The sequence below is a fragment of the Callionymus lyra genome, chromosome 3 (genome assembly GCF_982586985.1).
Source record: "Callionymus lyra chromosome 3, fCalLyr1.hap1.1, whole genome shotgun sequence".
NCBI lineage: Eukaryota > Metazoa > Chordata > Actinopteri > Syngnathiformes > Callionymidae > Callionymus > Callionymus lyra.
The window spans coordinates 35,897,504-35,915,072 of NC_141820.1; the positions used below are offsets into that span (position 1 = coordinate 35,897,504).

The 17,569-nt window shown below is 38.7% G+C and overlaps 2 protein-coding genes across 4 annotated transcripts in view; both read right to left on the reverse strand.

Annotated features, from left to right (window-relative positions):
• celf3a (cugbp, Elav-like family member 3a) overlaps positions 1 to 8,731 on the reverse strand; it is a 33,282-nt gene extending 24,551 nt beyond the window's left edge. For 2 of the 3 annotated variants that reach the window (XM_087787738.1, XM_087787736.1), the window contains exons 1-5: positions 8,592 to 8,731; positions 6,579 to 6,659; positions 6,467 to 6,501; positions 2,754 to 2,824; positions 1,120 to 1,272 (exon numbers count right to left, since the gene is read on the reverse strand). In XM_087787738.1, coding sequence (XP_087643864.1) covers positions 1,120 to 1,272; positions 2,754 to 2,824; positions 6,467 to 6,474 — 232 coding nt within the window. In that variant the 5' untranslated portion in view covers positions 6,475 to 6,501; positions 6,579 to 6,659; positions 8,592 to 8,731. Of the gene's footprint in view, positions 1 to 1,119; positions 1,324 to 2,753; positions 3,110 to 6,466; positions 6,502 to 6,578; positions 6,660 to 8,591 lie in introns of those variants that run through there. The other variant, XM_087787739.1, reaches the window with a different exon arrangement.
• Positions 8,130 to 16,746, reverse strand: rprd2a (regulation of nuclear pre-mRNA domain containing 2a). The gene is made up of 10 exons (XM_087787735.1): positions 16,389 to 16,746; positions 15,219 to 15,348; positions 14,100 to 14,251; positions 13,031 to 13,083; positions 12,825 to 12,951; positions 11,686 to 11,861; positions 11,031 to 11,358; positions 10,589 to 10,924; positions 10,124 to 10,300; positions 8,130 to 10,049 (listed from the first exon to the last, which is right to left on the reverse strand). Exons 1-10 carry the CDS (start codon positions 16,561 to 16,563, stop codon positions 8,734 to 8,736), a joined length of 2,970 nt encoding a protein of 989 aa, XP_087643861.1. The 5' UTR covers positions 16,564 to 16,746; the 3' UTR covers positions 8,130 to 8,733.
• Positions 16,747 to 17,569: the final 823 nt, after the last annotated feature.

The window sequence follows — 17,569 nt, forward strand, 5'->3', positions numbered from 1 at the left end:
CACAAATGTGGACAGCAGTGGTTCAATAACCAGTTCACAAGAAGCATGTATTAAAGTTTTTATTAATACATTGTGTCGAAATTATCTTTAAATCTTTAAATTATGTTTCTGTATTTAAGTACTTACTCTTTTATTCAGTTATAGTTTATTCAAGCCAGCGATAAGTAGAAAAAAATACAATACAATAAACAATCATGATGTGATTATGACACCAGATGATGCTTCAGTAATGAGATTGAACCTCAAATAAAGTGCATTATTTTATCAATAAAGAGAGAGAGAGGGTTATTTATTGACGATGCACTGGTGGTTTGAAACAGCAGCTTATGGACGAGGAGACAAATTAAACGTAGAATTTGTCTCTCAGCATCCATTTTCCAACACGTACTGGAGCTCAGCCAAACCCTCTGAAAGAGTGTAAAAGGTGTCATAGACTCGGGCAGGCTGCCAGATTATGACAACAATAGCTCACACTCACACCTTCTGAAGACCTCAAATTGAATTTCAGAGCTCAGGCCCAGGAGTACTCAGAGGACACCAGAGCACCACGCACAACATAAAGTCTTGCTACATGCTTAGAATCCAGTGACTGGGATGTTGCCTCTTTGTTCGATAGATTCCTTTCATTGTATTGATTTCAACGTTTCCTGCCTCCTTGAAACAAACAGCACTTTTTAAACAAGGTTGACCACAAGTGTGAGTGGATAATAAATCAACAATGAGGACTAGATAAGGACATACCACCCTCTTTCCATTGAGGACCATGGTTTAAATTTAGTGGAGTCGACTCCTATCCTGACCACTGCGCTGAGGAAGTCTGTCCATTCAAATAATGATACGATCTTTGACAGGTGGATGAGTCATGAGGTCTTTATCATCCATTGAGGTGATAAAAGAGCTGAGCCAGAAGACAAAACTCTCCATTTACCATCCATGTGTTGCTACTGTCATCTATGGTAACATTCTTTGTGACCCAAAGAACAAGATACAATCAAGATGGTCATTGACACAGAAGATCGTCCACATCTGGGACGAAGAACTTCAGGAACATATTAAATAGAAACACATGTTCAAGATTCTTCTTAAAAATAAGTTTTTGAAAGTAAACTCTTGCAGTACCTTTGTGCATCCCTGTGTACTTGTCCTTGATCACCGTCAGCTCATAGATCTTGCCAAACTGCTCAAAAATGGGCTTCAGGTCCTTCTCCTCCAGGTTTCGGGGTATCTGCCCTATGAAGAGCTTGATGGCGTCCGGTTCCTTCATTGAGAAGTCTGGACCAACAAAGACAGAGGTTGTTGAGAGCCTGCAGGCCTGAAATCACACTGAACAGAAGGTGCGAGCAAGTGAGAACCAACGTTTTCTCACTCTGGTCACATCTCATTTCAGGATTTCACTCTTATAGAACTCATGAGGGACGACATGGATGGTGTTAGTGTAGTTTGGATTTGCTCATCAGCACTTTTTACATCTCAATCTGGTCGGATTTTCAAAGGTTTTTGTGAACAGATAAATGTTTATGTGTTTTAGTACTAATTTTCCACTGCTTTTAACCCAGAGAGGGCGCTCTCCCTTGGAGTTTGTCCCAGCTACCTGAGGCGAGAGGCGGGGGAGGGGAACCCTGAACAGGTTAAAAAAGCAAAGATTTGAAGAGAAAACACACAAGATGATGGAGAGTATATGATTTGTATATCTCGTTGATTTGAATGTGTTAATACCATTTAAGAGATAATATCAATCGTTTTCTTGATAATAAGCACTTAAGTTCTTGCATCAATAGCTATGAAGGTGCTTTTAGGCAGTTTTCTGTTCCGTTCGTCACATGATACACACTGGAGTTACTACTTGATTATTAACCTTGTTTCCAGAAAACAAAGCTGCTGTAATTATTCAATCAGTTCATGATTTCCACTGAGAGGACGCACGACACCTCTATACCAATAAAGAAATATATTATTTTACATTCTTCATTCACAACAGCTTAACAGTACAGTAATTACTATTTCATTAAACATGAATCATTCATACATACATCAACAGATAAATATATAGTTCTCATTTCAATATATAAACGTAATAATATGATAATAAGCGGATTAAACCTGCAAATGATTACATTTTCTCAAGGTAGACCGTATTTTTGGGACTTGTAGTGCGTGTGGTGGGAGTGTTGCTCACCAGCATGTCTAGTGAATGATAAATATTACATATGATGAAACATATACACCCTGGTCTCGAGTTTAGCATTGTTGTAAAAGTTTAGACTAGAAATAAACCACGAGATCTGTCAGAGAACTACGACGAAAAAAATGTGTCTTCCCCCAATGCTTGGTTCACCATTTTAGTGATAGAAACCAAACTAATGCCTCCTATTACATCAATATGTATTTAGAAAAAAGAACATGTTTATTACTGTCTTCTTGCGAAATGATGATCTCACTTATTCATCTAAATATATTACATAATTCGAATGTGTTCATGTTTATAAATGGCAATAGATTTCTCTTATATAAATGACATGTTAAAGAGAATGTTTAAACTATATCACATGTCCGATTATAAATTCTTAATTTGCAGTTACATAATAAATGAACAAAATATTGAAATAAGCAGCAGATACGTATTATTTTCGCCAGGAATTTTCCAATCTGTCAAATGAAATGTAAAATATGAAGGATGGCAGAAGACTGGCGGGATCCTCCTCCCCCTCCCCCATTAAAGAAAGATACATTGAACAACGAGGAGTTGGACGTACCTGTGGTTCCACTCGTGTCAGAGAATGTTCGTGAGTCGTGTCTCGCTCGTGCTTCTTCTACGACAAGGTTTCTGGAAAAAAAAACGTGTCACACGTCAGGCCTGATCTCTCCGCGGAGAGACACGATTGTCAGCCAGCGTCGCTCGTGTCATCGGCGTGTTTTCTCGCGCTGCGTGGAAACAAGTCAGCGTGGAGACGCGCAGTGATGGACGGAGACGAGGAGACCGTGGGGAATTGGCAGTCTGGCCGCTCGTCCTCCCTCCTCTCCCTCCGTGTGTGTACGTGTGTGTGCGTGTGTGCGAGTCGCCTTTGACGTCGTAAGCCGGTGTCTCCCTCCCTGACCATCCCACGTCCTTCCCTCCCACGGGCCGTGATGTCTTACACCAGGGGGCGTCGACAAATGTATAGAAACGAAGCGATGAACCCGTTTCTTTTATTATTATTATTTTTTTAAACTGTTACCCTTTTAATCGATATATCAAAAGGATCATCACAAAAGATTACATTTCAAATTAATGTCACAAACGTGTGCAATGGTTGAAATAAATATGTACCTTAAAGGACAAGGGGAATTTGTTTTAAACAAGTATAATGAAGAACCAAAATGGAAAATTCTTCTTTGTTAGATTTTAAATAAAATGAGAGTTCAACATGTGTGCTGCTATTTTTATTATTTTTTTATTCATAATGAATATGAGTTAACTGTACAAAACACATTTTAGACATAGTCTGTTGTGTAACTGAGGGTCGTTTTGAATCGACAGCCACTGTAGTCTACTGTTTCTGATAGGGTTTATGTTATGACATTTATCAAATGCCATTTCATGACAACATAAATACGCATCTTTATAAACATCTTTATTATCCTGTTATACACGGTGTCTACGATTAAGGCCATAGCTGCTGAAGCTGATGTGAACGGACAAAACGAGATATACATTAATAAATAGAATAAATAATTATCTGTTGTTCACAATTGTTGTAACAATTTAACTTCATGCATCTTACTTGTGTCATCAGTAAGTCGTTGGACAACAGATGTTCATCAAAACATAAAAGGAGAGTAGCAGGTCATGACAAACATGATGTTATCATGTAACCGCACATTGTCTTTTTAAATAAATAAACTGAAACTGAAACATGATCTTAAATAGATGTAAACCACTTAAACTGTCATAACATGAGGATGATAATTTCTAATTATCTATAACAGGTCAACACTTGTGTCAACCACGAAGAGGCTTTTATAAGAGCTTCATGATATCTGTTTAATGTCCTTCCTCAAAACTCCTCTCTAAGTGTGAATAGAAAAACTGTGTTGATATTCTAGATCACAGAAACACAACTGTTACATTTTACGCTTTCTGGTGTGTCGGTTAGTTGCAGACTCTCCCTTACATCAAGCGACGAAAATCTGCCTTTTGTTCTGCTCGTGGAGCTGTCCGTGGTTCTGACCCGATCCTCGCGCCAGAGCTCTCTGGTACCGTAGAAGGTCTCCTCACTGACACTGCTGCGCTCAGAGACACGCGCGCTCACCTGCGTGTGTACCTGGAGCTGCATGTAAACAATGAGCCCACATGACAGCGCGCCGCAAACACTGCGCATGCGCCAAGCACCAGTCACGCTCCGGTCCCTGACAAATGATTTCCAAACAAACACATTTCTGCAACGTTTAAATGTTCCTGAAAGGTGTCTGACAGACGGGCTTGCTAGTCCAATGCACCATCTGTATCCAAGTCCAGAGATATATATTACCAACAAATTAAATTAAATTATTAAACTAAACAATTTCCTGAAGGAGACCTCCAGAGGGATCAATAAAGTTGTATTCATCCATCCATCCATCCCTCCATCCATCTATCAAACACTGCCATTGTGATTATATTAAGTTCAAAATGCCACCTAGTGATTACATTTCAAAATCTTTGCACTTAAAGCCATAACATAATTTATTTAATTATATAAATTGATACATTCTGAGATTTAGATGAATAAGAACTCTGTGAAATATTGTGTGATGGATATTAACTGGAATAGATAGGAGCAGAGAAGGGAAAATAAAATTTACAATCCAGTATTAAATATACACTATTGTTTTTTTCTTTCTCCCAGGAAACAGATTGAACACAAACAAACAAAATAAGCAACGTCTTTATCAAATAAAGCTTGAATTCATTTTTTTATTTACTATACAATTACAAAAACTTCAACAACAGAAATGACAAACATTATAAGATTTAAATGACTCACAACCATCTGCCTAATACTGACAGCACATGAAGAATGAAGAGCGAGTTTCTATCATCAGGTCCAAATTCAACAGAAGAGAAACTGCAAAGGTGTGTTTACACCGAAACATGACAAGTTACTAGCTTAAATATAAAGTCAAAGTAGAGGTTAAATTACAACCTGCGCCATTATGGGATAAGAGGATCTAACAAGTTTTAGAAATCTAGTAACAAATGCTTAAATGTGAACTTCCGCAACAAGCCATATTAGCCAATCAGGGCCCAGATTTTACAGTGACGTGTGCAGAGAGGAAAATTGAAAAAGACCAAGATAGATCAAATGAAAGTTAGCCGGATGATAGGTCTTCCAGTGTTTTTCAACCTTCTTCAAGCCAAGGTGCACCACGGCACACCTGACGATCTCTCAAGGCACAGTGGTTGAAAAACACTGCTCTAAAGGATCTCATGGACCAGAGACCTCAGACAAAGTATTTTCCCCCCCATACTTCCACATTTGATAAAAGATGCATCTGTTTTTTTGAAATAAGACCCGCCCTTGCAGATTGACTTACTTTTTAAGCAGTCACTAGCAAGCATAAATTCATTTTGACGTCAAAAACCAGTTTCCTATATTTACACACTGAAATATATTTTCTAAAAAATCCTGAAGCTTTCAATAAAATCCATTAAAAACTTTTGATTTTCACAGTTTATAAACAAACAACAAAGATTATAACAGTTTCAACATGAGTAAGGTGAGAGTTTTTTCTAACAGCACATCCCTAAAGTTGCAATATCTAAGATTGAACAGATTAGTATCTGACTCCCTTCAGTGTCTGAACAGTGTAACTGCAATTTTTAGAAACATTAAAATAATAGCTAAGAAGTTCACCCGTGTGAGTCAGGTCTATTGAAAATCAAAACTATCACAGATCAAATGAAAAAAATGTGTTGAAATGTTACTTAGATCGTGAAAACAAAACAAACAATTGATACTTAATTTAAAAAATATATAAAGTTCTACCTACTTAGTGCTGCTTTAATCTCACATAATACCTAATGTCTCAGGCCTGTATAATCAAATGGGAGTAGTTTACTTATAGATAAGTGTCTGGGCAGGATCTTATATTTAGAACCATCATCATCAGGAACGTGAGCGTCAGAACGGCACCCGAGAGCAATCATGGAAGATTGTTTGTGCTGATGATTCATAGTTTCTCTGACATCACATGACCCTTGTTGGCTCTTTCCTCGGGTCAGGGACCAGTTTAGACCCACTGACTGCTCAATGTATTCTCTGCAGTATATTTAGTTATTATCTGTTGGTTGAACAAGAGAATAAAGCCTTTATTACCCTCTTGCGTGGTTATGTTGCTGACTCAGCACATTTTGGTGCAGACCAAATCAATATTTTCAAGAGCTGTAGTTTGGTTTCAACAAGGTACTAACCAAGATTCCCGAGTGAAACAGTGAACTGGTACTTACACATCCATGGTTGCTGTACTCTCTGCTTTGATTTTCTAGAAAGATCATGAAAACAAAACAAACAATTGATACATCATTTTTAATTAATAGAATGTTTGTGTGCACAACTTACTTAAGTATTTATCCTCCAGTTCATGAAACCATCACTTCCCTCATCAACCTGGAAACAGCTCTTCATCTGACAACTCAGTATCTAAAGGGGGAATACAGGAAAATAAGGGTGAGTAAAGGCAAACACCATTAAGAAAACATTTCATAAAATAAACATGAAGAAAAACGTCATAACATCAAGCAAACACAAAATCTTCAAATGTTTTTTCCGATTTAACAATGCTACTAGTCATTTAGTGGATTTAGATTAACCCAATCTTAACTGCTGTTATGATGATGTTATTTAACTTTCCTTTACATTGCACGGCAGCATCACATTTTACGATCAAATCTTGACTATTTTTTAACCTAATTATGTGACAGAAGGCCAAAAAGCATATAAAAACATTTGAACAATTAGCAGATTACGGTCATTTTGATATTAAAGATTCAAATTTTAATTCAATTTTACTTGACGATTAAACTTTAATGCAAAAGTAAAAGAGACATTTTTGAAAAATACATAAAACGTTTTATTTTGACCAACTAATATTGTCTAATAAAAATAACCTTGATCACCCAACAAAACTTTAATTATAAAGATTACTAAAACTAAAGCTGAACAAGAATAAACATGCGACATCAGAACTAAATGTTTGTGGTTTCTAATCTAAAATTAACTTTCTTTACACAGTTCTCACAGAAACAAGTAGCTAGACACATTTGTGCTGACCAAGGCTTTTAAATAATAACTAAATATTAATAAAGAAAAATAAATTCAATGCGCAACTACTGCTAGATTGTTTTAGACAAATACCACAAGAGGAAACTTTTAAATTAATTAATTAAGAATGAAGTTAACTACACTGAAAACAAATGACACAATTTTGACGCTCTAGCGGTCCCTGGTGGTTTGAAATAAGTTTTCGTCTTGGAATGTTCAGGGGAGGGAGAAAAGGCAAATTGACAAGTTTAAACATTCCAAAAGTAAAAGAGAAAACTGATCCATTTAAAAGTCTGACAACAAGAATGTTTGGACTAAACAAACACACCAAAATAAGATCAAATCAAGTCATTGGTCTCGTCTTTCTCACATTGATATCATTTCACTACAGCTACATATGGTTTCACATCTTTAAAGAATTTTGAAAAGTTTGTAACACTATTGCTTGAATACAATAATGTTCATAATAATTCATGAACACATAGTTTCGGAGGCAAACACTTCTGGATTTGAGAGCCTTGAATGCATTTAGTTTTTTTTAATTATTGACCATTGATGGTTTAATGATGCTACATGGTCACTAGATGACGCTCAAAATATTTTAGAGAAACACTTTTAAACCATGCCTCCCCAAAATAAATAAGGCGTCATCAGCCCATCATGCTTTTTGTGTCCTTTCACCAGATGGTTTTAAGGGGTTACATTAAAACATTATCATTATGGCAAGAAAAAGCAACAGGCACATTGAGTAGCTCAATTTTGTTAAAGAAATGTAAATTGTTTTGATTTGCTTCGCTTCTTGATGGTGGTCTCGGTTATGGAGGATGAAAGAAAAGAAACCCCACACACTTTTGTCAACTCAGATTTTTATTAGCCAGTACAGGTAAAAACTGCTGTGGTGGTGCAGCTCCTCTTCAAAAAATTCTTCTGCTGTGGCTGAGTCGGAGGCTGGAACAAAAACACTTGCACCCTCTTTTGAACGAGCGCATGTCTTTCTCAGATAAATCCACAAACATAACATTCAGTTTTGAAAAATCTTCTCCAACACACTCACCTGTGTTGAACAAGCACAGTTTTCCATATTTAAATTATCAAAATCTACAATAAATCTGTCTGAAAAACTAAACAGCAGCACAGGTATTGAACTACGCTGCTGTGCTGCTTTAAAAAAGATCTCTCACACACACACTCTCACACACACACACACACACACACACACACACACACACACACACACCCACGACCAAACATGCTCACACACACCTATACAGACAAACTTTGTAAAAAGGAAAAGTAATTGGATATATCCACCTCTTGTTTTCTGTTCTCTCCTTTCTTCGCTTTTCAGCAGCTCTTGGCTTCTCACGACAGTTGCATCTTCAATAACCTTCTTCCTTTCAGTTGGTTCGGGCCCCAGTAGGTCTTAGTGAAACCAAAGAAGGTTGGAGACCAGTTAATACTGTAAAGGCTTGAAGTGTCTTGGCGGGCCCATGCCTCTCCCTCCTCTTGGACCTGGATATGGCCCACGTAGTCTTGGACCAGGCCCTTCGAATCGTGGTGCATAGGGGTGCACTCTGGGGTGAGGACGGAGACCCAAGTGAGGGGGCCGCATTGGACCTCTTGTGCGCGGGCGTTGCATGCCCAAGTCAGGGCCCGGCCTCCGAGGAGGAAAGTGAAGAGGAGGGCGAGGTCTGTGGTGACCTTGAGGGTGGTACATGTTATCTGGGCGAGGTGGAGGGAGGCGCATTCTAGGTCTAAAGGAAGGGTTCGGGGGCCTCTGTGGCTGGTCATAAGGTTGACTTTGAAGGTTGTACTCTTCATCTTTATAGTATTCGGCATCATGTTGCGGCTGGTCTTGGTACTGCATATCCTCCTCGTAACCATGAGCAGGGTTATCTGAGTGATGGACAGGCCCATTGTAGGATAACTGCTCTCTGGGAAGCAAAGATCTATGTTCATGATCCTGAAAGTCCATACCACCTTCGTCTCTGCTCCTCCCAGGTTCCTCATTTGGTGCAGGAGGCAACTCTTTCATCTCATCAGTATGAGCAAAAACAAAGGAGCTGGGAGGTGGCAGCCGAGGAACTGGAGGGAGGACCCTCCCGAAGACAGACTCTGTTGGCTGAGCTTGCCAAGTTTGCTCTGCATTGTAACCCTGGTTCTCTCCTGCACCCACCATGGGGTTGAACCCTGATGGTTGAAAGCCACCCTGCCAGGCACCTCCAACCTGAGTGGGTGTTGTGCTGCTGTAGCTGCTCAAGTCTCCAGTCACTGGCCCGCCACTTTGCCCCGAGTTAGCCTGGTAATATTTGTTCAATGGTTCCACTGCAGCCGGTGGTTGAGAGTATTGGAAGGACTGGTAGAGCTGGCCATTCGGAGGTTGATGCTGGGGCAGATAAGGATTCTGCATGAACGAACTTGCCGACTCTTCCACAGCCGTCTTCTCCACTGGCTTATCCAGAGTCTCGTCTTGAGTTGGGGTGCCACCACCCTCGTCACAGACTGGCGTTCCACTTTGATTATCTCTGGTTTGAATCCCTTCTAGAACAGAAGAGCTGGAAGACTGGTTTGTCTCGGTGAGTGAGTTAGCTTCAGACTGGAAGGTGCTCAGATCCGAGTCTCTGTGTAACGATTGTGCTAAACCCATATTCTGAGGAGCCACGTGTGACTGCTGAGGTGCTGGAGTGTGAGAGGGAGAAGGAATCGTGCCTGCACTGTTGGAAAGTGGAGGGATGTGTGTTGGCGGGCAGCTCAAGAGAGAACTAATGGCTGTTTGAAGGGAAAAGAGGTATTAGAAGCTTTTTTCCAGCGGAATTAATCAAGCTAGCTTGTTTATAACTCACCGTCCTGGATTCCTTTCCCTTGGATTTTGGACAAGGCACTGAGCAGATCTGAAGGGCTTATGTCAACCTTTGAGAGGAAAGGCTTGGCCGCAGGTTTTTGCTCCTGAGAAGCGCCAGCAGGCACGGGGGTCTCCTTTACGATGGGGACCACAGCAGGTGTGCTGTCCACTGATGAGGCTGCAGTCACGGACAGAACATTAATCAACATGAGACGATCAAATCATACCTCCTTTAAGTAAGTATAATAAATGAGATTTTATTTGCTGTGCTTGTCATATTTAAAGCAGCAATACTGGATATTAAACTTTTTTTTTTCTTTCTACCTTCACTGTTGGAACAGTGTAATTGCCAATTAAAGTGTTTCCAATCTTGCAGCTACCGGTACTTAATCTTTCACAACCAATTTTTCTGACCAATAGAACGTAACATCACCGTTTCATTGATGAGACTTCCAATGTAGCTCACCTGGCATTTTCGGGGTAACTGAATTGATGATGTTGAGAATGGATCCAATTTTACCAAAGTCCAAATCTTTAACTGCAGAGGTGGGAGTTGTCAAAGGGGCTGGAGCTGCTACTGGAGCAGGAGCTGTATATTCAGCAGCATGAGGAGCAGACATTGTAGTGAGGGCAGGACTTGTGTAAAGAGATGCTGCTGCAGGAGCTGCTGCTGGAGCAGAACACGCATGTAGCACTGCAGGAGTAACTGACGGAGCTGCTAGTTGCATGTGCTGCATCACTGGTTCTGGTGTTGGTGCCTCCTTGTGAACAGAGGCCGGACTTGCCACTGGAACATGCTCAACTGGTGAGACAATAATTAGATTAGTCACAGATGTTGTGTAGATTGAAACACACTTAGAACACAAACAATTAAAATACTAAAGTGATATACAAATATGACTGCTTACATATCGCTTCTTTGTCATCCATCTCTTCATCAGATAGATCCATGTCCTCCACTTCCCGGTTATCAGTTTCTCCCACAGGCGTGGGCGACTCCCCAAGTATAGAGAGGGGGCTCACTGCTGGTGCGTCGTCGTTGACCTCGTCAAGACTCATGTCCATCGCCAGTGTTTCATCCCCAAGAGTTCGAAACGGCGATTCTGAGCCAGTCGGAGATGGTGCATCCATGGAAGGTGAGGGGATGGGAGACTCATCAAAGTCCGGCAATGTGGCTTTCAGAGCGTCGAGTTTACGCTTCAGAAGAGTGACCCTGTTGGCAAATGTCTGGTAGGCCTGGAAAGGAAAACATAACCAGATATTAACAGATGTTGTCGTTTCCTACCTACTCCACCTACTATTTTACTACAGCAAGTTGTCAACATACAGTCATGAAAACAATAATTGCAGCAGTCTTGTTTTCTCAAACAGTATCAATCAAGTAGAAGTAACTTCTGTGTGTATCATGTGAATAACGGACAAAACATGGAATGCTTTGAAAACTGTTTTGTCAATACAATGTCGTAGCTATTCGTGTGATTTAGGAAAATAATCTTGAAGCATATACTGAGGAACAAAAATAAAACATGACCAGATCATGAACAAACAATAGAATGACCTTACATTTGCCACAATCTTGACCTCTTTGTACTGCATCTCATAGAAGATGTCAGCGTGGCTTAAAGCTTCCACAAGAGCAGGTCCCGTTTTGTTTTGTTTGTCAAAGAAGGTAACAAACTCTCGCAGTAGTGCACTTCCCTCTTCAAAATCTTTGGAGAACTTCTTTCCTCCGGCTTTATCTGTAAACAGACACACAAGAAGTTTACAGTTGTGACATTCAAGACTTTTTGCATTTAAAGAGAGGGTACAAAAACTGTATATCTTTGCTTCTTAAAATAATAATGGTGCCTCATTTCTCTGAATTTAGCTCATTGGTTCCTGTCATTATGTGAATTCTAACAGTTTTCCAATAAGGCCTTTGTTTGTGTTTCAACCTGACTTCTGCGAAACAACATGTTTCATCGAGAGAAAGACAAAACTCTGCAAAGCAGAAATTAGAAAAAAAGGAGGTTACTCAGAAGAAACTAGACTATAAGACATGTCTTCAGTTATTTCAAATACAAAATTCTACACTCTCGTTTTTAGGCCTTCAGTGAGAATCTACAATCTCAATAGTCATGAAAATAAAGAACACATATTAAATCAAAGGGTGTGTCAAAACATTTGGCCTGTATTGCAGCTGAATGTCTAACAATGTTTGGGAGGTTTAAATTTAAGAGTCTGTTACAAGTCTTTTTAGCTCATTAAAGCAAAGACAATATGTTTTGATTCAGTGATGGACGTTTTTTGTTAGATGAAGTAATAATTGAATGCAAGAAAGTATTTTCTGCCACAGTTCTAACAACTAATCTATGGATCAATCAGAAAACTGAACCAATCAAACTCTGTCACAGATGGGTTTGGGATCAATAACGCGATAAGATAGATGTGTGTACGTGCATAAAGATGTGTGTGCGGATGCGTGTACAAAAGTAAGCCGATGTTGCTTGTACATACACTGGTCTAATTAGAATAAAAATGATTCATAAAAACAGTTATATCAGCAGACAAGACGCAATTCCTGTAGCTAGAGGCCTAACAAACATGGTCGGAATAAATAAGGGTCCTTTTTCAGACTAAGAAATGCACAGGAAACGGCAACTATTGTGATTCATAACTCTGGGCAAGGTATATATTAGTAATTTGTGATGATGCGAGTTTACCTTTCAGTTTCTTGAGCGCTTCAGTGCTACAGATGTCAATTCTCATTGTTGCCAAATGTCTCTCTTTAAGCTCCACCTCCTGCTTTGCTCGAATGTGTGAAGACAGCTTGTCCACAAGGGCCAGAGGCTGGAAGTAAAAACAAAAACAAAACTTTTTTTTTTATCTAATATGAGATGATTAAGTAAACACTTGGAGAATGTCTTACCACGAACTCTGCCACAATCTTGGATCGTAGATCTTCCTTGACCTCAACTGGAGCTTTTGAGAAATTAAATGAATAAATTGAACAAATAAAAACAGATTCTTGGAACTTTATCATTTACAAAAGTGAAAAATTATTTACATGGCATGAACTTTGAGCACACACATTTCCACTGAAGATAATACCAGTGTTATTATCAAGAAATGCACATTTTTACAAAAAAAAAGTCATCATGTGCTATACAATGAGGAATCTCATGTACAGCAATGAAAACAAGATTTTTTTCCTGTTGGAGATGGCGACGTCTCCTCTCAGTTGGACATACCAGGAACACCTGGACTCACTGGTGACAGTTGCTGAGAGGGGGATCACTGGACAAACTACTGTCTATCATGGATGATGACAGTCATCCTCTGAACACTGTCATCAGTGAGCAGAGAAGCAGAATGAGTGCAAGAATGCTCCTTCCCAGATGCAAATCTAATAGACTCAAGGACTCATTCATTTCTTGTGCTATTAGATTGTACAATTCCGAGTTTGGGGGCAGGAGTGGAGCGAAAGTATCATGATGTTCTATTTTATGTTAATCTTTGTATCCTTATCTTTGTTATTTTTCTTTGATCTATTTCTTTATCTTTAGACTTAGAATGTATCATCCTGTTCTTTCTCTTTATTTCTCTTTGTTGCTGTGTCTACTATTTCTAAACTATTTCCCGAAGGAGACCTCCTGAGCGACCAATAAAGTTCTACCTACATACATACCACCTCATGAGGGAAGCATCACAGAGTCATCCTAAAAAGTTACAAAAGCCCCACCGACTGGCTACTATCAGTGTGGAGGAATAGAAAGATATGCGGGGGGGCACTGGTGTCCTTGCCCAGAAATTTGATTTCTGCGTTTAGGAGGTGATTTCAGGACCTTCTTAAACAAATAGTTTTCCTATTAAAAATATATTTTTTGACAGAGAAAAGAATTTTCGATTCACAACATGTTTATTTTTGTGGTGGCAGTACAGATTAAAATAATTAAATAAGATAACAGAAAAACAGAACAGTTTCTTTGACTACTTACTTTTCTGATCCACAGCAGTCTCAGGTGGAGACTCGTTTCTTGAGAACTTATTGCGTAGTTCAGTGATCAGGGATCCAGAATACACATTTCTCTCATTCCAGATGGAGAGTATCCTGTCCACTGCTTTGATGACTCCTGCATCACCTTGATAGCTGGGCAGAGGAGTGAAAGGATGTTACAAAAGTTTGAAAGATGAACAGATGTTAATGAATGCAACTAGAAAACTATTTCCCTAAAACTTAACAACTTTCTGATGTTGCCCTATGAAACTCCTGAGCAGATTTACTGTTGGATCAAGCCGCGTCTATAGTTTTCCCATTTTTCTTGCTCAAGTGGCTGAGACAAGAGTAAGTATGAATACAAGATCTTTGATATCAGTCTTTAATAACAATTAGTAGTCAAAACCCCCTGGTAGTTTTGACAACCCCACCATTCCTATCAATCCAGAAACTAAGGTGTCAGGATTGACTTTACTCCTCATACATACCAATGAAACGTTTGCCAATTCCTCCAAATGTTCACAATTGGAAAATCACAAAAGTACCTTAGATTTTAAAACAAATAGACTGCAAAACAGTTGCAGAAATTTGGGCGAAATGTAACTTAATATTGTTAGAATCAAAAATCTTATTGTAATCAATAATTATGATTATATCAATGTTTTCCAGTATATTCCCTGAGAAACTATAATCTTTAAATAAACTTAAACAAAACATAAATATTGGGTTTCAGGAGAGATATTTGTGTAATAAATACCAGAAATATATTGGACTTTCAATAACTAACCGAAGACATTAGTGTTTGTGAAAGCGAAACATGGTGAAAGACTTAACCATAAAACATTAATCCCGGTGTTATTGGGTCAACCATCCAACAGAAAGGCAATCAGTAACAGAACTACCAGTCGACCAGTGCGAGTATGAACAAAATGAGTTTTGAATTTGACCAAATATAAATGCAAACACATGCACACTATGCATGCAACTTCTAACTCAGTTCTGGGTGATTACAGATTACATTCAGTTTTTCATCTTTACAAATGAAGTTTTCTATCTATCTATCCTTCCATCCATCCATCCATCAATATATCTAAATACCACATAAACCCAAGCTGCTTACCCAAGTTGAACCAAGGCATCTGGGAGCACGTCAGCGAATGCTGTGAGGTAAACAACGGCATTCTTTCTTTTGCAGTTTTGTATGACGTCGTTGGCGAGGAAGAAAAGGTTGAGCTTTTGCTTGGAGTCACCTGTTGGATCAGAAAGACGATCAGAGCTGAAGTTTACTAGTCAATTAAAGCAACAATGTTTTACAATGAGGACTAGAGGATGATCATCAATTGTACATTCTTCTCATTTCAATGACACTAATAATGTTGATGTAGGTAATACTAAGAATGTGATGACACATGTTAATTGATAGTGTTTCAGTTGGAAAATGATTTATTAGTATATTTTATCAGAATGTAACATGAACTGACTCTCAAATAGATTAGCATTATTCAATTGATTCATTCACAGTAAAAATAAAAATGAACAAAAAAAAGACTAAATGTATTGTTTGACAATTAAGACCATCTGTGCTTTTTTTCTCATCTATAGAGACTACGGGTCAGACCAATGACACATTAGGAGAGACTGTCTCCTTGGCTTGGAAAACACCTCAGTTCTCCTAGTATAGCTGCAAGACTTTTCTGGGGATAATGAAGTCTGGACTTCTATGCTCTTTGACTCTAAAGCATTATGCATGTTTGGTCATTTTAAATGGGCCTCTCATTACATACCTTGCATTACATATACACTGTATATGGAGTATGTTCATTGAGACTTCATTTTACCAAATACTGTCTTTCATACACACTCTAAATGTGAAGGACAAATTGGTCGAATTGGACCAATGATGTCATAGAAACTTTCTCCCGCTACAAATGATTGTAACAATGTTTACAAATCTTTATCCACACTTCCTGCATATTACTGTAATTCTATTATTTTGTGATCCATGAATGCTTGTCCGTCAGTAGAAGAGAAGAACATCTGTATTCACAGCTGTGTGTGAGAATAACGTTGAGGACACTGCGGAAGCAAACATTGGCTAAGCTAGCAGTGATGTAATTGAACGTCGCTCCAATAAAAGTAGTTTAAACTTAATAAACCTGCAATTTGGGATAGTATTAGTCAATATGGAGGTAGGTTTTGGACCCTAGGTTCACCTGTTGGAGCTTTTGACGACTATAAACAGATTTTCTGCGATGAACAGAAGCTAGAAATTCGCTAGTAAACTACTCACATTTCTTTAAACACTTCAGCCAGTGTCGCACGATGACGCTGTGATAGTTTTTGTTGGCGATGCACCAGGCAGACAGTCCTTGTATCGAGTCCTGCGTGTTGGTTACGCTCAGAAACTTCCTGTCGACAGTGGACTCGAACGAGCCGCCAGAGGAGCCTCCTGCTCCCGCTGCCATGTCTGGACGAGTCGGGGGGGAAACAGCCGAGGCTAGCACATCACTTAGCTTGGTTAATGGCCGTGGATAACGTGGTGGGTTTCACTCAGATATATTGAAGACTTTGTATAGTTTAAACTTAAATAAATCTTAGATGTATACAGAAACCACTTGGCGCATTGTGACGTCCTGTACTACGATCCTTCTTCGGCTATTTTGAATGATAAAATAACGCGGCTTTACCGCCCTCTTGGCCTTTGGGGTGAAATTGCATGATCGCTTTCAAGTTTCAAATTATTTTGTATGCATTTTTCATTTTTATTTATGTCACTGTTTTGCTTATATCCTTGCCCACTGCTGTAAATAGTTTAATTTAATTATTAAGCTATTAGTCATTATTTCTTATCCCTAAATTTAAAATATAACAAAATCACATTATTTTGTATAGTTCTTTTACCATGATTTCTTAAAACAATAAACATTTTTAACCTTGCACATTTTTGTTGTTGTTTTTTCCGTCATATCACCTAACACAAGATAAAATGGTAACTGAATAGCTCACCCCTGATGTAATGGATTTTTTTGAATCCCTTATTTGTCCCGCGATGGGAAATTCGGTAGTGCTGGAGCTGGGATTGAACCTGCAACCTTTTGGACTGCAGCCAACCACTCTACCATCTGAGCCATGTCGATTATCAACATATGAGAACAAAAACCAAAAACTAAAAACTTCAGCTGAATTGGCCAACTCAAGGTTATAGATGAGAAGAAAAGATCATCAGTATAAGTTCCTTAACTGCTATTTATTGATAAGGAAAAGGATTTAATCTTCTCTTTATCTTATAACATATGTTTTTATAGAGCAATCATTAATAGACATGCTGCGAAGTTACTGTGGTTTGCTGTGTGAATTTAATGAAAATGAAGATGAATGAACCGGAATAAGCCGTAATGAGAATATAAATTGAAATACAACAAAGGTTGCAAAATATTTATTTAATAAATGTGTTTTCAATAACAAAATTGA